The sequence below is a fragment of the Platalea leucorodia genome, assembly GCF_965183815.1.
Source record: "Platalea leucorodia genome assembly, chromosome: 19".
NCBI classification, from domain to species: Eukaryota; Metazoa; Chordata; class Aves; order Pelecaniformes; family Threskiornithidae; genus Platalea; species Platalea leucorodia.
Genome location: NC_138841.1, coordinates 5,934,985 through 5,955,086, shown reverse-complemented (window position 1 = coordinate 5,955,086; position 20,102 = coordinate 5,934,985). Strand labels below are relative to the sequence as shown.

The 20,102-nt window shown below is 57.1% G+C and overlaps 2 protein-coding genes across 2 annotated transcripts in view; one reads left to right on the top strand and one right to left on the bottom strand.

The window, feature by feature from the left end:
* The window catches only part of GNAI3 (G protein subunit alpha i3), a 32,179-nt gene extending 22,665 nt beyond the window's left edge, over window positions 1-9,514 (top strand). The window contains exons 5-9 of the mRNA XM_082330314.1: window positions 3,864-3,992; window positions 6,463-6,592; window positions 7,091-7,244; window positions 8,067-8,280; window positions 8,368-9,514. Coding sequence (XP_082186440.1) covers window positions 3,864-3,992; window positions 6,463-6,592; window positions 7,091-7,244; window positions 8,067-8,257 — 604 coding nt within the window. The 3' untranslated portion in view covers window positions 8,258-8,280; window positions 8,368-9,514. The remainder of the gene's footprint in view (window positions 1-3,863; window positions 3,993-6,462; window positions 6,593-7,090; window positions 7,245-8,066; window positions 8,281-8,367) is intronic.
* A 2,861-nt stretch (window positions 9,515-12,375) lies between these two features.
* On the bottom strand, window positions 12,376-18,398 carry GNAT2 (G protein subunit alpha transducin 2; the record flags this gene model as incomplete). The annotated part of the gene is made up of 8 exons (XM_082330315.1): window positions 12,376-12,566; window positions 12,909-13,062; window positions 15,749-15,878; window positions 16,087-16,215; window positions 16,543-16,700; window positions 16,890-17,031; window positions 17,247-17,289; window positions 18,281-18,398. The coding sequence occupies 8 exons, from the start codon at window positions 18,396-18,398 to the stop codon at window positions 12,376-12,378; spliced, it is 1,065 nt and encodes a 354-aa protein (XP_082186441.1).
* Window positions 18,399-20,102: the final 1,704 nt, after the last annotated feature.

Sequence of the window (20,102 nt, the reverse complement as noted above, 5' to 3'; positions counted from 1 at the left end):
CGGATGCTGAGGCATATTGCTGTCTCGCACATCTCTCTGATTACCTCCATCCGATACTCGGAAATGTCGGCAAGCAGATAATGTTTTCAAATATTTTAGTTGCTGGTTTCGCTACTTTTTCCGAAGTTCACGCCGACACCAGTCTGCGGATACTGTAGGTAATTAATTATCTGCAGTCTCACAGGCAATTAGCATCGTTTCTGATCAGCCATTCTCTATTCTGGCATATCGTGTCTTGTTCCCAAGTGGCAGTTTTGGCCTGAATTCCCTGACACGATGCTGGATAAAACCTAGATTATTTCGATGTGGTTTTTTCCCCCCTCTTTGCTCTCGAGCGCTAGCTTGCAGGGCATTGCCCTCCCGTTTGTGTCCTGATGCTTGCTTGCGATTCCCCTCGAGCAGCACCACCTTGGGGAGCGCAGCGCCAGCTTTTGAAGCGAGCTTTTTCATCTGTGGGTCTGCCTTAGCTGGCCCAGATGAGCGTTCAAATTGATAAAGGTAATGCCCAACCTTCCCTTTTCCCGGAGATCCCGCTCTGTTACCTTGTTTTCCACTTTGCTTAATCTGCCAAAATCCAGCTCGACATGAGGGGAGAGAGGAGGCAGACTTCTGTGAAAGAAATGCATTTCTGAAATCTAGGTTTCACCAGGTCTTCGCCTGTTTTCTTCTTGCTGCAGGAAGACTTGCCTGGAGATGATTAATTCTGTACGAGCTGTCAGCCTGTGTAGGAAGAATACTGTTTTTCAGTATTTTTCAGTATTTTCAGTTATTCAGTATTTTCAGACGGGCGCAGGTGCTTGTGCTAATGTTTCTCGAAAGCTGGGTGTTGGGTGGCTGCAAATACCGACCCACCTGGGTACCAACCCTGCATCTCCTCTCCCTGGCGCGGGCTGGCTTTTGTTTGCCGCTCTGCCCTCGGGCGCGATGGTGCCAGCCCCTCCTTCCCGGAGCTGCGGCTAGTCGTTCATAATAAATGCTTTGTATGAATCTTTCAGGGCTTTCAGAGCCATTTTTGGCCTTGAAAGCATTCTTTCCAGCGTTAAAAGGAAACATGACTGAATTGTTAGGACAATACCATTCCAGGGTTCATGTGAGCGCGTGGAGGAGGGGAACTCTGTTGTCTTCACCAGCTGAAAGCCGTCCGCTTCAGAACATCCCGCTGCTGCGGTCGGTGTTTCTTAGAGCAGTCTGAGCGCGAGGTGGGACGACATCGGAGCTGGCAGGTTTTCTGATGGAACTGGAACTGCAGATCCTTGCACACGCAGGTATTGAGCCAGTGCCAGCCTGGCACAGGACGTCCTGGGAAGGCTTGGAGGGTCACTAAGACAAACACGAGTTACACTGTAGGCTTTCGGTCAGCGTTTTTGTACTCGAGCCCTCATTTTAAGGGTGAAAAAAGAAGGGAAACAAAACAAAACAAAACTGTCTTTTTTGCAAGCTTGTGTTTGCAAGGCGGCGTTGAAGCATGAGAAATAGTTGGCTCTGTAAACACAAGGATGCAAGGTGGGGAACAAGTGTTGCAACCTCAGCGTATGAAGGAAGCCTGGTGGCGAAGGAGATTGTGAAAAGGGATTCAAACTGCGTGGGATGTAGAAAGATTCAGTAAGGTAGATGTTTTCAGTTCCCGAAACAATATTTGTGAGGAACATCTTTAAACTTTCAGACAGGCTGCGGCAAGCTGTGGGTTATGAGTCGCTCGAAACCCTGAGTCGCGGGCTGTGCTTTTCCAGTTTTGGGTTTTTTTTCCCCAAGTTCCACTAAATCTGTATGTGGTAGAGGGAAACAAGCAGCAGTCTGCACAGGCTGGGCTCTGCAGCCGGGTTTTTTGGGTGGGCAAGCTGCTTCCTCTGCCCACAAAGCCGACTGCCTCCGGCAAGGCGAGGGTGGCCGGAGGAGGCTGCGTGCCCGGGCGCTTGGGCGGCTCTTCTGCTACCGAGAAATCCCCTGTGCTGGATCTCCCGACTGCGTAGGTATTTCCATGGGATCCAGTACTTATTTGCTCTTTGAGTCTTTCTGGAATTAATCTGGCAACGCTTATTTTTTTTAAGGCAGCTTGCAGATAGAGCAGCAGTTAATGTGCTACACCTCGTTCTCCTGACTGACGTGCAAGTGGCACTTTGCAATTCATTTGGTGGGAGTCGCCTGGCTCCATTCACCCCTCGCTGGCTGCCTAAAAACCCCGAAGCAGGAATTATACCAGTTTCACTGGCCAAACTTCTGATGCTGGAAGCTGGCAATTAGGAGCAGATGCTTTACAGCCTCAGCTTGCACATTTATCACTTCGGTGATTCAGGGCAGCTGTGTGACCTGTATCAAAGCCAAGCTGTTAGGAGTTGCTGGGTCCATTCTTCCATCAGCTTTTGAACCACCGTATCCCAGCTAAACGCATACTGGTAGGAAAGGGAGGGGGCAGGAAAATCTGGGCATGTTATTTCCTCAGAAATATTTCTTAACAGAAGCCTAATGAAGGTAAGTACCTTCCAAAGTCTGTTTTACTAAGCTGAAACTAAAGCCAATCCCAAGTGTGAGTTTTGGGTGCTGCGTTTCTGGTCAAAGAGCGGTTCACAAACCTGTCATCCCACTGAACGTGAGAGGGGAACGAGGGGAGTTGGCTCTTTCTGGGCTAAAACCGCCTGCAGCTACCAGCTCTTTGGGAAAAGCCCTGCGGCGCTGGGCGAGCACGGGCAGGAGGCCGGCGGGGAGGCTGGGTTCTTCTGGGGTTCAGAAAATAGGTTAGTGCTCTGCAAATATGCTGGTAGTCCTGGCCAGAGGAGATGCCGAAGCTGACGGAGGAGGGAGATGTCGCTCCGTACCTTGCTTGCTCGGTGACGGAGGCACGTGGAAATTTGGAGCTCCTGGCACAGATTTTGGGTGCGTGGGAAGGAGCCATCCCTGGCTGACCGTGGATCTGTGGTAAAGCTTTGCTGGGATTGCAGGGTTTGTTACACCAGTGTAGAGCCATCGTGCCGCTAAAATCTCCCAGTTGCACAGTGCCGTATTGATGCAAAACCGCTCCTGATAAAGACGTGGCCGTAGCTGGTAGGGATAACGCTGCTGGCAGCTGCGCACGAAGGCGGCTGAACGCTTGCCTCCGGTCCCTTCCCAACGGAGCTGGAGCAATCCTAGTCTCCTTCGCAGAAGCAGGAGGCCGTCGCCTTCCCCTTAACAGGAAAAACGAGCTCAGAGGTGTTGCTGGCTGGAGCGGGATTTCTGACGCTGCTGGAAATGATGTATACCTCTTATGTGCCGGAGAGCCGAACTTCAAAGGGAATCTGCTGTAGCTGGAATTAGTTGGGGTCTCGATGGGTGCGTTGCCTTGATGCCGCGGAGAAACGGCTTCCTCCGGCGGCCGTGCCGTTGGGGGGCTGGATGTGTTATGTGTGAGTTTGCTCTTGCTAAAGGAGGTGAATGCATTTGGGGTAGTTCTTGATGCTTAATTCTTTCCTCTTGGTTCATTTGACTTATCCTTGCCCTTTAAAAGCGAGCCGCTGGATTTGTTGCCTTGTGCTTTGATGCGAAAGACCTTGACTACTTTGAATTGCCCCAAGAGATAGCAGTCTTGGCATGGCTTCTGCATCAGCAATCCTTCTGCTAGCTTCTTATCAGGCTTCGCTCCCCGGCTAGCTGAACTCCACCCAGCACATGCTGCAAGGTCATATGGGGAAGGGTTTAAAAAGAACCCCAAAACCCCAACAAAATCAACCCTGGGACCCAAGGGGGTTTGTTCGCTGCATGTTCGAGGTCTGTACTATGTGAAGATGATGAATAAATTCCGTGATGACTTTCTTCTGCGGTTTATAAAAGATTCATGGCGAGCAAGCGGACTAAAAAAAGTGCATCTTGTGTTGTCTCTTCTGGTTTAGTTACCTAAATGACTTGGATAGAATATCCCAGCCGACCTATATTCCGACTCAGCAGGATGTTCTGCGGACCAGAGTTAAAACTACAGGCATTGTGGAAACTCACTTCACCTTCAAGGACCTGTACTTCAAGTAAGTGAAGGGCAGCGCTCGTCCCTGCGGACTGCGGTGATTTCTCCGTGCGCGGTGGCGGCGGTGGGTCCCACACCTGCGCTGCGAAACGTCTCGCCCTGTTTTAACTGTCCTCCTTGCCTCCGTTACGCTCCCTCTCTACTGGCATTGCTGACTGGAGATACCGGTTTGACTTTTATTTGCCTTCTTCTGTTCTTTTCAGCTGCTTTTATGTTGGAATCGCAGACACAGGTACTGACTGCTTGCTTACAGGATCAAAAAAACCCCCCAATACTAAAAGGACACTGACTCCTGGATTTTGAGTTTGAATTTAACCCCTTCCTTTGAAGCGGGAGATAAGAGCTCTCCCCGCAGTCAGTCTTGCCTCTGGGCTGCATGGTGTTCCCCACAAAGCTGTAGATGACTCTGCTGACTGACACTTGCTGCGGAGCAGGAATGGGGCGTGCGGAAAGCGTGCTGGGGACTGGCTGCCTTTGCCTGACACCGCGGCGGAGGGGACTTGCCTGTCCCCTCTGCCTTCTCAATCCAGTCCCTGCAGGGCTCGGGTATGGAGCCTGGCCTTGGCAGTGTCCCTTTACGTATCACTAATCGAGCTCCCTCTAACCTCCGTAGCGGCTGCTAGCCTGCAGTTTAGCTCTCCTCCCCGCTCTTGAGCTGCTCATTAGCAAATCCTCGCTTTGGATCCCGATCGTGACAAACAGCCTGGAGCCCCGCGGGGCGGGCATTCGTGTCCCGTAACGTGGATGTAGGAAAGCGCAGCGCCCGTATCTCGGGCGAGTTCCCTTCGTCTGTGGCGATGTTTTCAAGTCTTTGTTGCTCAGAGCCTTTAAATAAGCATTTGTTTGCTTATTTTTAGCTTGCGTTTGAAAACAGTTTGAAAGAGCTACAGCAAAAATCCAAACGTTGCTTATAAAATCTGATTTGTTTGCACGCTTTTTTTGGGAGAACGGTAGCATTTTGGCTTCTGAACTGTCTTAACTTGTGAACCGTTTTAACAAAAAAAATGCCTGAACACTTTGCATCACCGAGCTGTTTACATGGCTTCGGGTTTGTCCAGGGAAAACTCGCCTTCCGTCGCGATGTATTAGGATTAGCGTTTCCAGCTGCAGCGTGTGGCGCTCTTTTAAAAAACATCACGTCTGACTAATGCAAGAGCGAGCTGGAGGTAGCAGGCGTATTCCGTTTAATCATTATAACCCTTCTTTTAAAGGGAAATGGCTGAGCGCTCGGAGGCGTGCCTCCCTGATGCAAAGAGGGGAATTGCTCTTTCCCCAGCCTGCCTGGAATCATTGATCATGTGCAGAGCCTGAGACGCGAGGTGTCTCGTCTCGGAGGGATTTGTTCCACAAAGGAAAGCATTAATACATCTTAAACCCTGAAGCTGCCATCTTTCCCGTGACGGAAGCCTTGATGTTAAATCTCAGACGTTAATAACGGGCTGAGGTAGCCTGAGTATAACTGTGACTCGAATTTGGATTAGCTTGGCGAAGCCGAGTTGTCAAGGATGCCGCTCCTTTCCAGATGTCTCCGCGCTAACAGCGGAGAGGAATGGCAAATGATACGAGCTAAGTAAATAGCCTGTATCCTCAGGGATTTTCATCTTTCCTCCTGTGGTCCACGGGGACGGTTTACCTTAAATAGAAGATTGGACTCAGCCGAACGGCACTTCTGGCTGCCTTGTTTGGCATCATTAAATTGCATTGCTTTTGGCCCACCCTGGGCAGTTCCTCTCTTGTCTGCCTGTTTGCTCTGATAACAAATCAATGTTTATGATTTTCATAGCTCTCGGCTATTGACTTGTATCTGGCTTGATTTAATTAAGTCACAGTCCATCAGAACATCCTGGGCAATCCTGCTTCTCATCAAAATATTTTGGTATCCAAGACACTGGCATCTTTTTTTTTTTTTATAGGCAGAACTTCTGTAAGCAACTCTGTAGCCTTCAAACTTCAATAGCTCACAGATTTTTTTTTTTTTTAATTTTTTTAATACATGAAACTATTTCTTAACCCTGTTAATTTTTTCTGGGTCCCAGCGATAGCGTGCAGGTAGTACGTTCCAGATAATCCTTTGTCAGACGCAGTGTAAATTAACTGGAAGAGCTGACTATGAGTAGGTGGTTGGAGTCCAGTCAAGCAAAGGGATTGTTGCTAAGGAAATAGGAGCCAGAGAACAAAATAAGCATGCCCTGGTGAATCGGCAGACTTCTGGATAGCGATGTAGGTAACATCTAGTTCTTCCTGCTGAAATTGCTCGAAAGAAAAGAATTCTGGTTTTAAAATCCACCCTCCCGAGAAAGGGAGGGCTCGGAGCGGTTGGCCTTGCTGATGGAGGGCTGCGTACCTGTTTTCCCCTAAACCCTGCTTGTTTGAAAGTCCGGAGCAGAGCCGCCTCCGTCCCCCGTGAGCGGCGTGGCGGCCGGGGAGGGAGGGCTCCGCGCCCTCTGAGATCGTTCTCCTGCCTCTCCCAGGATGTTTGATGTCGGTGGCCAACGGTCGGAGCGGAAGAAGTGGATCCACTGCTTCGAAGGTGTGACGGCAATTATTTTCTGCGTGGCCCTCAGCGATTACGACCTCGTCTTGGCCGAGGACGAGGAAATGGTATGTTACGGAGGAGCTGGCAGTGCCTGGCTGCGTGGCCCTGTAGGAGAAGGGAGGTGGAATCGCGGCGGGGCCATGTCTCCGGCTTGCTGCTCTTGTTCCAGTTGTTCAAGGGCTGTGAAGATGAGCGCTTCCTTGCAGCAACCCGCAGTATCTTGCCCCAGAAACTAAGAAACGTAATGCGTCAATGAGATTTTTCTCCAGGCCCTGGTTACAGGGGAGGGAGGTGCCTTGAGTTGTCCCTGCAGCCCCTTCCCCCAGGTGTGAGTACCTCCGTGGAGGACCAGACACGTCCTGGGGGAGCTACGGGACGAGGAGGTGACCTGACGCCTGCTCAGGGTTGTGCCCGTGCCCTTCCTGATGAAGTGGCAGTGAGGACATGTCGGTGGCACTTGGCTCTTTAGGCTGGCCTTTGTAGTAAAGCCTGTCTGTCCCCCCACCCCGTCCTCCCCTGGTAGCTCGGGAATGAGGCATCACCCTTCTCATTTTATTTTCCAGAACCGGATGCATGAGAGTATGAAACTGTTCGACAGCATTTGTAACAACAAATGGTTCACGGACACATCGATCATTCTCTTCTTGAACAAGAAAGACCTGTTTGAGGAGAAGATTAAGAAAAGCCCACTAACGATCTGCTATCCAGAGTACACAGGTGAGGCTGGGCTCACGAAGACAGCTTCGTGAGTTTTATTTGTTGCCAGGGATGAGTCAGTCAAAGCCTACGCAATCCAAGACAACTTAAAAGCTTATCTTTTTCCCTATTCCCTTAACTCTGTCTCTTGGGCAGCATCTTTGGGCTGTGAAGTTAGCTTGTTTTCTCGGAAGAGATGTGGTCACGCACATCTGTGGTTCAGAAAAGCCTTTGTCCGTGTGCTTTATGGCCTGGAGTACGGATAGCAGAGTATTGCGCTCCAGCAAACCGAGGTCACTCTGCCTTTTCCACATGTTATTAGGACAATAGTTTCACGTAAATTCAATTTTAGAGGCTCTGAAACTTATCCACGTCCTGGGGATGGCACTTGTTCACCCTGGTGTCTCTGTGTTTCAGCAACGGTCTGTGGTGCAGCCCTTCCCTGCCGTGGCCCCGCACGGACGTGATGCTTCGCCTGGTCACTGCTCGAGGCATTTAGATTATTTTTTTTAAGTGGTCCTTCCTTCAAACCTGCTTATTCCTGTCATTTGTCACTCTTCTGCTATAACTACATGCTTCCAGCATGAAGCATTACCGTAGCCGGTGTACGACATTCCCTTCTAGCGATCTCTGGGGAGGAGTTGGCAAGTTGCAGAAGCGAGCGACTTGTCCAAGGTCACGGACCAGAAGCTGGGAATAGACTTCAGATTTCCAAGAAGGGGTTAATGGTGGATTTGGCTTTGTAGCTGGATAAGGCAGATGGTTGCAAGCAGCTTAATATGTACTTAAAAGATCTCTCTGCTGTGAACTGCTGGCCAAAGTAAGGGATCTTATCTTTTTCAGGCTCCAACACGTACGAGGAAGCAGCTGCCTACATCCAGTGTCAGTTTGAAGATCTGAACCGGAGAAAAGACACCAAGGAGATCTACACGCACTTCACCTGTGCCACCGACACCAAGAACGTGCAGTTTGTGTTTGATGCTGTTACAGATGTTATCATTAAAAACAACCTGAAGGAATGTGGACTCTATTGAGAAGGAAGGGGCGTGGGAAGAAGGTAAAGCTCAGCCGCTGGTAGCGTTGAAGCGTTGCGCGCCAGCTCGGGCTGCCTTCGCCTCGCTAACGCTCGCTCTTTTCTTTTCAGTTTTTACGATGCGGCGTTTTGAGAACCAGACTCTTGGCTGCCTCGCGGGGACAGCTGCAAGCATGAACAGGACCAGGGAAACGAAAACAGCATGCGGAATCGTTGCATTCTTTAGCACAATCTTCTGTATTAGGGACCTTTTTATTGATATGGGATGTTGAAGTTTAGGTCAAGATGGAACAACTGTTAGTGTGACTAGATCATCCTGGCGTCGTTTGGATGGCGTAATCTCAAATGTGTACAGCTGTTGTGAAGTTGAGGTGCTGGATTCCAGACCTTCGATATGTAGCTTTCTCTCTTTCTTTGGTTAACAAGCCACCACTAGTCTGTTTTTAAGGTTTTTTCCATCAAGAAAACTATAACTTTACTAAATTTTATTTCTTTATTTGCAAACGGATCTTGTTTTAAAAATAAAAAAACGACAACAAAAAAAAAAATCACTTAACTATGCACATGTGACCAGATCATGCAGAAAGTATTCCTCTTAGCAGGAACTCTTTGTTTTTAACACTTGGTATGGTCAGGATTTAATATTTCTGCAACTACTTAAAGAATCCTTAGAGCTCTTAACGGTGATAGCTTCGGCTTTTTCTGATGTGTAATTTGTTACCGTCCTGCTACCCTAAGGCTTTTGAAAGAAGCTTCTGCAGCAGGATGAGCGAGTCTTTTTAGCTTATGGTTAGGGGTGAACCTGGTTTATGCCGATATCCCAATTGAGAGTCATTCTGCGCGGGAAGCACGAAGCCAGCTTCGCGGTGAGCGCGTCCCCGGGCCGCCTCCCTTGGCGAGGTGGAACGCTGAGCTCCAAACTGGATGGGAAACGCGTGCTGCTACAGAGCTACTAAACCAACCGCTTCGATTCTTGTGCAGTTTTGGTCTAAACCGGTGGGCGATTTTATCAAGGGTGCACCTTGTTCTGCATTTACCATGGCCTTTCTGTTCAGAGACTCCTAAACTGTATTGACAAGCATGCCTTTACTTTGTATATGTGGTGCCAAATTCCCGTTTGCCATCGTTTTTACTGTAGTAACGGTCATAACCAGTCAGTACATTCCTTTGCTGAACCATTGCGTTGAGACTCTCTTTCCCAGTTTGTCATGTGTACAGTTTCAATCTGTTAGAGTTGTTGGCAGTATTAAAATGGTGAGTAAACAGTTTAGCCTTTTCTCTAGTTCATTCTTCATTTTTCCAGCAGCGTTTCCCCCCCGTTTTTGGGCTTTTGCTGGAGAAGGTAAGCGCTTCGATAGGAAACGGGTGTCGTTAACGGGAGGGGAGGGTTGCCCGTGGTTTATCGTACACGGCTGTCGGCGCTCTCCGTGCCGCCGGTTCTGCTGCTCCCAAAGACTTGGGTTGTGCTGGCGCAGATGGAAAACAGCAGGCATCCAGTCGGTCAGCGGGATTATTGGCAGGTGGTTAGTTTATTGCTTATTTATAGCACAAATCTTGCTGCCTCTTTTCAACCTGATGGGAAAAGGACTGCTCTGGACTGCTGTTAGGGGCTGTAGCCCGTTTCGAAGACGCTTACCTAAAATACGGAATGAAATACTTCAGGGATGCGTGCGGGTGCTGTGAACGGCTACCGCGTAGCCGCAAAGAGCTTATTTATGGTCTGGGAGCTCTTCCCCAAGCTGCCCTGAGCCCTCCCTGCCTGACAATTCCCCTCTCGGCAGCCTTGAGGCATTACTGCAGCCTCGCCCGGCCGCGGCGGGTGGCTGGCCTTGCCTTTTCAACAAAGCCACGCAAACCTCCCCGGGCTGATGGCTGGAGCTGCGCCAGGGTCCAAGTACGCGCTTTACTCGGCCGGCTGGGAGGAGGGTGCTTTGCCTGGGAAGGGTTTTTTTTGGTCGGTGGTGGCCTGGTGGCACCTGTGCCCCGGTCCCTACCGGCCACCCGGGAGGACGGCGGTGGCCCCGTGCCGGGCGCTGGTTGATCTCGGTGGGAGATCCGTGTGCGCGCAATGAACGCAAAGAACGTAAAATACTCCGTGGTACCGGGCACAGGAACGGGGCTCGGGAAGAGTCATCCCAGAGAGATCGAAGTGGGAGAAACGATAGACATCATGCGTATTTCTTTATTTTGTTTTTCCTACAGTTAAATGAAGCCGTACGTGTGACCTCTGCAGTAAACAGTGAGGATGCAGGACGTGGCTACGGTACCGGCGGCGATTTATTTACAAACGGTAAAGAGCAATTACAGCTCTAAATAGCAGAATGAAAATCTTTCAAGTAACCATTTCCTCTTTATCCTGCCCATTCCTCTTCTGGAGGCGCCGTTCCTTCCCCCGGCCCCTAACGCACGGGCTCCTGCCTGTGCTCGCCCAAGAGAAATTCACTCAAGCCTTAGGCCACAAAACCCCTGAATTTCTCCAGCCAAAGGACTGAGGTTGGCTCCCAGGAGCGACTCGTAGGTAGCCCAGCCTCCGCCTTCCCCAGAAACTCCCGGGTTGATGAATTCAGCTCTGACAAAGGGAAGAAGCCAGCCGCGGAGCGCAGAAGCGAGGCGCGCCGCGCTGCCCGGCCGCGGCAGCGTGGACGTACCGTGGCTCCATGTTAATTTTCCTGCTCTTTGGTGTCAAACCACTCCAGATCTCGTTTATAAACGCCGCCTTTCACGCACTGTAGAGAGCAGGGTTTTCTTTCTTTTTTTTTTTTCTTTTAAAAAAAGAGGAAATGGCCACAAAAGGGAGCAGCTTCAGCTTTCAAGCTTTTGGGCTTGAAAGTAGGTGGCTCGGTTGGGCAGGTCGTAGAAAAAGTGGGGTGGGAGGAACTTTTTATTTCTTGGTTTAATCCTTTTGGCTCTGCTCAGCAGAACGGCGATGAAATGGGAGTCCTTTCCTCTTCTAGCAGGGAGGAAGAAAGAAGAGGGGGTTAAAAAACGCTTTCAGATGACGACGTTAAGGGTGGAATGGTGCAAGGCGCAGGAAGGGTGGGTTTAGAGAAGCGACTTTTCATTGCATCACGCTCGGCGACGGCAAAAAATTCATCGGTTTAAATTCTCTGACCCAGGCAATGGCAAAAAGCCTGGAGAGCGACCCCGGTATTCCCTCGCTGATCAACCCCTGCGGCTTTTGCTGTTGCAGGGCCTCCCCGCCCGCCGCCTCGGCACAGTATTTGTATTTTCCTCCGTGCCAGAAGCGGGTTCTCGGCCGAAGGCGGCCGAGCGCCCTGCTTCGAAAGCCGCTTTGGTCGGAGCACAAGGCAGAGCTGTACCCTCCGTCCTGCCTCTGCCTGCGGGGAAGCCGCCTGCCCGCCTCCCTGCCTGCTTTCTTCTTTTTTCCTTGCTTCTCTATTAATATTTAGGGACAAGGGAAGCGCCAGAGGTTCCCTAAAAACCAAAGCATCGAAGCTGGGAGCTGCTCGGAAAGCGGGGAAGAAGTTCCCGCCGCGGCTCAGCCCTAAGGATTGGGGTTATAAACCCTAATTAAACCTTTATGGTGAGGAGCTAACGGCCGGGCGAAGCAGGCATGGCCGTTCCCTGCCTGCGCCCCGCTGCACCGGGGCATCGCTGGGGTTATTCCTGCGAGCCGAGGCTGGGTCACGGCCTCCCAACCGGGCTGCAAACCGGCGCGGCACCGGTGACGGTGTTGTGGCAACAGGAGGCCCTGAGAAAAAAGGGTTTGATCTGGCTCAGGTGCATAATTTGGGCCATAATCTGCTGTTTTCATCTCTCTCCACAGGCAAGGGGGTGAAGCAGTCTGGCAAAACGAGTTTGAAATAATAACGGGGCTGAGCCCCCGGCAGCTGGGGAAGGGAACCCAGCCCCCGGGGAGCTCTGCTGGCACCCCGCACCCCCCGCTCCCCCCTCGTCCCAGCGCCTCCTCCCCTGCTCTGCATTTTCCAGACCGTGTTTGATGGCAAAGCCGGGGGTGACCCACATCCCATCGCCCCGCAGAGCGGGATGGAGCGGGCTTTGCCGCATCCCCCTCATCCCCAGCCCTTTTTTTTTTTGCGGTTAAATAACCGTTTCTCGTAACCGAAGCCTGCCGGGACGTACCTGCCGCCCAGAGGCTCAGAAGAGGCCGCAGTCCTTGAGGTTCTCTTTGATGATGACATCCGTGACGGCGTCAAAGACGAATTTGACATTCTGCGTGTCTGTGGCACAGGTCATGTGGCTGTAGATCTCCTTCACGTCCTTCCGCATGTTGAGATCGAGGAACTGGGTCTTGATGTAATTTCCCGCGTCTTCGAACGTGTTGGGACCTGCGGAGGGAGGAGACGATGGGAGATGACCGTCGGAGCTGGGTGAGGAGCAGGGGCTGCTTAGGGCTTGTTTTGGAGAGCTAGAGCTGAAATCTCCCTCCGGAGGAGGAAGAGGAGGAGGAGGAGAAGGGCTGGGTGGCAACTGCACCTAGCAAAGTGATTTAAACAACAAAACAAAAGCCATTTTAGCTCATTTCAATCCTTCCAAACACCTTCCCCAGGCCACATCTGTCCTCTCCTCTGCTCCTGACTTGCTCCCAGTGTCCGCGGTGGGACCACGCGCCTCCGCGCCGGAGACCAGGCTTTGGCGGGGTCTGGAGGAGGGGGAACGGAGCCACTCACCGTCGTAATCTGGGAAGCAAATGCTGAGATGGACTTTCTTGATCTTTTCCTCGAAAAGGTCCTTCTTGTTGAGGAAGAGGATGATGGACGTGGCGGCAAAGAACTTGTGGTTGCATATACTGTTGAACAGGTGCAGGGATTCGTGCATGCGGTTCTGCAAGCAAACGGGCTCGTTGGCACCAAGCGCCGGTGCTTATTTACGCCCCCCTTTTGGCCGTTGCAGCCCCCCCCAAATCCCCCCATTCCCGAGAGGGGAGCTTTCCCCCGTGCTGCCGGGGATGCTCCTGTTTGCCGCAGCAGCAAAGGGCTCTGCTGCCTGTCCCCTGCCTGCACCGAGTCCCTCCCGCCCATCCCCGTGCCGCCGTGCGAGCAACCCGGATAAATCCAGTGGGCGCTGAGGATGGGGAGCGGTGTTAAGCATCTCCGGGCAGCGCGATGCTCCCTTCCCTCCTGGCATCTTCAGAAATGAAGGCTTACGGTGGGAAAATGATCCGGGGAAACCTCGTGGCCCTGCGGCACGGCTGCTGGAAGGTGCTCGGTGAGGGCTGGGGATGCTCTTGCTGGATGCAGCCCCTGGCTGTTACCCGCAGCCGCGGAAAGGAGCAGAGCAAAGGAAAAGCTCTGGTTTTAAAGCAGACGTGCGGCTTCTGGTTTGCTGCAGGGGCAGCCTCAGGAGGCCACGGCTCCATCCAGCTGGAGCGAAGTCGTGGAATCACAGAATCATAGACTCATTAAGGTTGGAAAAGACCCTTAAGATCACCAAGTCCAACCATAACCCAGCACCGCCAAGTCCCCCACTAACCCATGTCCCTCAGCACCACATCTCCCCGGCTTTTAAATCCCCCCAGGGATGGGGACTCAGCCCCTGCCCTGGGCAGCCTGGGCCAGGGCCTGGCAGCCCTTTGGGGGAAGAAGTTTTTCCCAATACCCAACCCAACCCTGCCCTGGCGCAGCTTGAGGCCGTTCCCTCTCGTCCCATCGCTTGTTCCTGGGGAGCAGAGACCGACCCCCCCGGCTCCAGCCTCCTTTCAGGCCGTTGCAGAGAGCGATGAGGGCTCCCCTCAGCCTCCTCTTCTCCAGGCTGAGCCCCCCCAGCTCCCCCAGCCGCTCCTCCCCAGCCTTGTGCTCCAGCCCCTGCCCCAGCCTCGCTGCCCTGCTCTGGCCACGCTCCAGCCCCTCCATGGCCGCCTTGGGGTGCGGGGCCCAGCGCTGAGCACAGCATTCGAGGGGCGGCCTCACCAGTGCCCAGCACAGGGGGACCATCCCTGCCCTGCTCCTGCTGGCCACACCGTTCCTGACACAAGCCAGGATGCCACTGGCCCTCTTGGCCACCTGGGCACCCTGCTGGCTCATGTTCAGCGGCTGTCGACCAGCACCCCCAGGCCCTTTCCCGCCGGGCAGCTCCCAGCCGCTCCTCCCCACGCCTGCAGCGGTGCCTGGGGTTGCTGTGCCCCCAGGGCAGGACCCGGCCCTGAGCCTTGCTGAATCCTTCCTCGCCCGTCCCTTCTCAAGGGCTTGCAGCCGTCCATTGCAGCACCCCAGTCGCGCGAGTCATCCCACCGCGTTTCCGTGATGGCGACCACATCACGGTTTTCCTGCTGCGCAATGGCTTCCAGCTCCTCCCGCTTGTTGCCCGCGCTGCGTGCGTTGGTGTAAATGCACTTCAGTTGGGCTGTAGATCTCTTCTCCAGCACAGGCGTGCCACCCCTAGGCTCATCCCTAGCAAGCCCGGTTTTATCCCTTTCCCCCTTCAAATCTAGATTAAAGCTCTCTCAATGAGGCCTGCTAACGCCTGAGCCAGGAGCTTTTCTGTACGGCCTCAGCGAGCAGGGCACCCGCAGGGCCGCCTTCGGCCAAATCCTGCCCCGTCCTGCGCGGGGGAAGCGTCCCGGCCTCTCCCGAGGGCTTTGATGGGACGTTCGCTCTCTCCTTCCCCCCGTGCCTCACGCACGCTGCTGCTTCGTGGCGGAGGGAGGGCTGTTGGCCCTGGCGAGCCCCGCCGGCCGCAGAACCCGGCCCCGGCCCAGCTCCCGGCGAAGGCGTTTGGACCCAGGGAGCATCCGCGGGACCGGCCGCTGGGGGAGATGCCAGCAAGGACGCTTTGCCCCGGTCCCCTCGGCCGGCGAGAAGGCAGCCTGCTCCTCCTCTGCTCCTCTTCACCCCTTATTTCTTCTGGAAACGTCCCGTTTTGGGGCTGTTGGGTTCCCCCTCTCCAGACCTCCGCCCTCGAAGCTGCTTCCCCCCGCTGCCGGAGCAGCGGCTCTGCCGGAGCATCCCTTGCCGGGCACCCGGAGGGCTTGGCTTAACGCCCTTGTGCCATCCTTCGTCCTGCCGCCGCTTGCCGGGAGGGTGAAAGCTGCCCCTTATCGCTGCTTTTCTGCCCACCCCGGAGGGCACAGCAAGGCAAGAGGTGCCTCTGGGCGAGATTTTCCCTCATCGAGACCCGTTCTCTTCCTCTCCGGCGCCGGGGCCGGCTCCTCGGGGTTTGCTCGCTTCCCCGGTGGCAGGGCGGCGTTGGGAGCTGCTTCACCCGCGGCTGCTCGGCAGGACGGGGGGTTTCCTCGTGGGCAGCGGCGAGGGCAGAGCCACGGCCCCGTGCCCCTGCGTTTTGGCTTGGTTGGGCTGCTTGTGCCCCCGGAGGAAGCGCTGACACCTTTACTGGGTGCAGCTGGGTGGGAGCCAGCTCCATCCCGCATCTCCATCCCGCATCTCCATCCCGCATCTCCATCCCGCATCTCCCACCCCTTCCCCGCATCACCCACACCATCACCCATGGCACCCAGCTCCTCTCCCCGATGCTGCTGGGCTATTCCCAGTCACCTCCCGGACCCCCGACCCACCACTTCGTCGTCCTCCACCAGCACCATGTCGTAGGCGCTCAGCGCCCCGCAGAAGATGATGCAGGTCACCCCCTCGAAGCAGTGGATCCACTTCTTGCGCTCCGATCTCTGCCCTCCCACGTCGAACATCCTGGGGAGGGGACAAGGACGGGGAGGTGACACATCTGGTCCTGCCACCCCCCGGCGTGATGGTCCCAGCACCCTGTCCTCGGCGGCATCAGGGATGCGGTGACTGGTCCAGGAGGGGTTGGTGGTCCCTGGAGCATCAGGTTCACCCCAAACCCCCTCCCCACGTCGGGGCTGGGGCGGGGGGGATCATGGAGGGGCCACCCACCCACCTAAAATTCAGGTCTTTGACGGAGAATTTGGTCTCGATGATGCCCGTGGTCTTCACTCGGGATCGCAGCACGTCCTGCTCGTTGGGGAGGTAGCCGGGGGCCGTGATCCTGTCCAACTGGTTCAGGTAACTGGGGGGGACAGGAGGGGACGTGACCCACTGCCGAGGGGCTGCCCACGTCCCGCCCCCCCCCCCCCCCCCCGATGGCTTTTTGGGGATGGCGGGGGGGGGGGCTAAGCTCTGCCAAACGCTGGGACTCCAAGGCAGCGCCGTCCCCGGGGGAGCTGGGGGGCTGCAGGGACGTTGTGGGGGCACGGCGGGGGGCTGCAGCCCCCTGGCACCCGTGGGATGGAGGACGGGGGATTCCCAGGATCAGGGTGGGGATGGATTTTGCCAGGCGGGGGGTCCCCAAGCGCGTCCCTGTCCCCCCGCCATCCCAGCTGGTGACCCCACTCACTACGCGGCCGAGTCGTTGAGCTGGTACTCGGCGGCTCGGTCGAAGCAAGCCTGGACCCCCCCGTCCTTCCACAGCTTCTTGATGCAGTCGACCAGCTCGGGGGGCATGGTGCCCTCCTCGATGGAGTCGGCCAGGTTGAAGAGCTGCCGGCCATCGTCCTGCAAGAGGGACCCTTCGCCACCGGCCCACCCGTGGCCCCTGCCCCCAGAAAGCCCCCGGGGCCGGACAGGGGGCTGGGGGGAAGCATGGGGCCGCTACGGAGCCCGGCTCCGGGGGCTCCCCGGCCCCGCGTCCCCTCGGCCGGCGCGGCGGGTTTGGGGGGGACGGGGACGACCGCCCCGACTGACCGCGCGGGACGGCTCGGCATAGTCGATGCCCAGCGTGGACATGGCGCGGATGATGGCCAGGATGGACTGCAGGATGTTGCCGTAGATGATGGACTTGAACTCCATGCACTCCTCGGCCGTGTAGCCGTCCTGGTGGATGATCCTGGGGGGGGCACGGCGGCCTCAGCCCCAAGCTGCGGCACCCTGGGGTGCCCCCCGCTCCCCTCCCAGCATCACCCCACCCTGGGAATCAGCAGGGTGCCACCACCAGCATGATGTGGGGGGGTGACCGGGGTCCTGCCACCCCCCCGTGCCCTGTGGGGCTCATCCTGGTGACCCCCCCCCAATCTGGGTGCCTCGTCCTCGGGCCGTACTCACTTCATCTGCTTCACGATGGTGCTCTTGCCCGACTCTCCAGCCCCTGGAAAAGGGTGGGAGGGCACCTTAGTGCTGGCCAGGGCAGGACAGACCACAGGCCTGACGCCACAGTGATGGGCACCGCGCGGGGACCGGAGCCGCGTTCCCTCCGGCTCCGCTCTCCCCTGGCCGGACACCCAGCCTGGCCTCCATCCCCCGCTGCCATCGTCCCCACGCCACCTCCTGTCACCCCTTGCTCCCGGAGCCGGACCACACCTCGGGGACCCCCAGGGGCGCTGGGGACCCACCGGGGTGCTGCTCCCTGGGCTCCCACGCCTCCCGCCCGCCGCGGGCACCGCCGGCCATGGCTTCGCCGCTGTAAGCGGCTTAGGGCGGCACGGGAAGCTGCTTAGAATTAGGGTGCTAATCGCCTTGACCCCGGCCCCCCACCTGGATAAGCCCCCGCCGCCGGTCCCTGCCCCGCGGGGCCCCCATGCCTCCCCGTGGGGTCACCCCGCTGCCCGAGCAGGGTGCAGGGGTCCCCCCAGGGGCTGTGCCCTCCCGCCCTGCACCCAGCAGCGGGGTTTGGGGGTGATGGTGACAGGAGCACCCCAGGGTCTCGCTGACCCCCTTGGGATGTGCCGCAGCCCGGCCCCGGTGTCCTGGTCCCGTCCCCGTGCTGTCCCCTTCGTCCCTGCCACCCCGGTGGCCACCAAGAGCCGATGCCACCCCCGGCTCGTGCCAGGCACAGCCCTGGGGGACACCCAGCTGGTGGGGCAACCTCAGCTCGCTAAGGGCAACTCATCAGGCTGACGAGGGCTAATGAGCCGCAGGGACAGGGCTCTCCCTGGGAGGAAGAAAGGCAGAGCACAAGGAGCTGATGGCACTGCTTGTCCCCGTCCCCGTCCCCGTCCCCGTCCCCTCTCCCTGGTTGCTTTTGCCCCCCGCCCATCCCCAGCAGCCGCAGCCCCCCAGCATCAGCGGGGTCCCTCGTGCCGGGTGGGGACAAGGGGACATCTCCCGCATCCTCCTGGGGACACCCCCTCCACCCTTACCAAGCAAGAGCAACTTGACCGTCTTGGCCTCCTTATCCGCATCCTCCTGGAGCTTCTTCTCCAGCTCCTTGGACCTCTTGGCCATCTCCTTGTCCTCCGCGCTGGCCCCGCTCCCCATGGCCTCGTCTTCCTCCTCGAACACCTTGAGCTCCTCTAGGTCCCCGGGCTCTTCCAGCTCTCCGCGGGGAACGGCGCGCGCACCCCAGGGGCGGGCGGTGGGCGATGGGGGGAGAAAGAGAAGCCCCGAAAGGCCGAGCCGGGTACCCGCCGCCCCGAGGTCGGGGCGCCCCGCAGCAGGCAGAGCTCGGTGGGTCCTCGCGGGCTGGCTGCCCCCCGCTCTCTCTCTTAATTCCCCATGGATATCCTGATTTTTTTTGACGGTGGGATTTGGGGACTTTTTATCTCGCCATGTGACCCAGGAAATCCAATTAGCCCAAGATGGCAAAGATTAGGGCTCAGGGGGGGAAAAAAAAAGATGGAGCATCTCGGGGAGGTGGGCCCGGGGCTTTACGTAAGGGGACAGGCGGCGTGCCACCCCCTGCCCGCGGGGCACGGGGACACCCCGCGTCCCCCGGGATGGCTCGGGGAGGGGGCGTGGGTCTGGGGTTCCCCCCGTCTCCGTGGGCTGTGGCCCCCCGTCTGCTGGGTTGGCATTGGGGCTGGGGTCCGGGCCCCCCCTCCCCGGGAGCCGCGGGGTCCCCGGGTGCTGCGGGGGCGGTGGCACTGGGGGATTCCTCCTGGGGGGGAAAGGGAGCTCAGTACCCCGGGTGGGTGACGAGCCCCCCCAGTCCTGCCCTGCTGGGTGCCGCCCCTCGCCCTCCTGCCGCCTAAGCTCTTTAATGGGATCCTGCGCTCAGCCTTCCTCCTCCTCCTCCTCCTCCTGGGCTCAGCACCCCCCTCCCCAGCCCAGCACCCGTCCCCCAGGCCAGCAGGACCACAGGGTCCCCCCACACCCCGGGTGGCAGGTGGGTGCCCCCACCCTCTCCTGCCAGGGCTGATGCTGGGTGCAGGGGTGGCACTGGGTGGGGGGGCCGGGGTGGGGTCCCCCCAGAGGTGCTGCAGGTCCCCAGTATTCGGGTTTAAGGGCCCCCAAATCCCTGCACCCCACAGGGTCACTGGGGTCTTTACGTCCCCTTACTGGTGTCCCCGTATCCCACCTTGCGTGTGTCCCCCCCCCAGGCCCCCCACCGCCATCCCCGCCAGCCTTGGTGGCACGGGGACACTCTGTCCCTGCTGTCCCCACGGACACAAAGCCTCTAATGAACCTGGCGCTAATGAAGGGGGTCCAATTAAAATACCAACCCCCCCCCCCCGGTGTCACGGGGTGGGGACCCGGCTCTCGCCCATAGCCCAGCGCTCAGGCTGGGGGTCCCCACTGTCCCCCCCTCCCCGATGGCTCTTGTGCCCCCCCCAGCCCGGCACAGAGGTGGCCCTGATGGGTGGCCACGGGACAGCGGGATGGGGTGGGGGACACGGCGGGGGGACACACACGGTGGGTGGCATTCCCTCCGCTCCGGCAGCGGCTAAAAATAATCCCCCTGCTCCGGTGACGGATTTGGGGACTCGGCCGGGCGCTCGGCGGGGACACGGCCCGGCACCCACCCGAACGCCTCCCCGCACTCGAGGCCGCGGCACCGGGAGCCACCGGCGCAGGTAGGGACGTGCGGGGATTGGGGGGCTTGGGGGGGGGTGACACAAGGATGTGGCACCCCCAGACCCCCAGCAGTGGGGACCCGGCTGGGTCCTGCTTCTGGGGCGGGGGGGGTCCCATGGATGGTGGTGCCCCCAGCTTGGGTGGGGGTCTGGGGGGACTGGGGGGTCG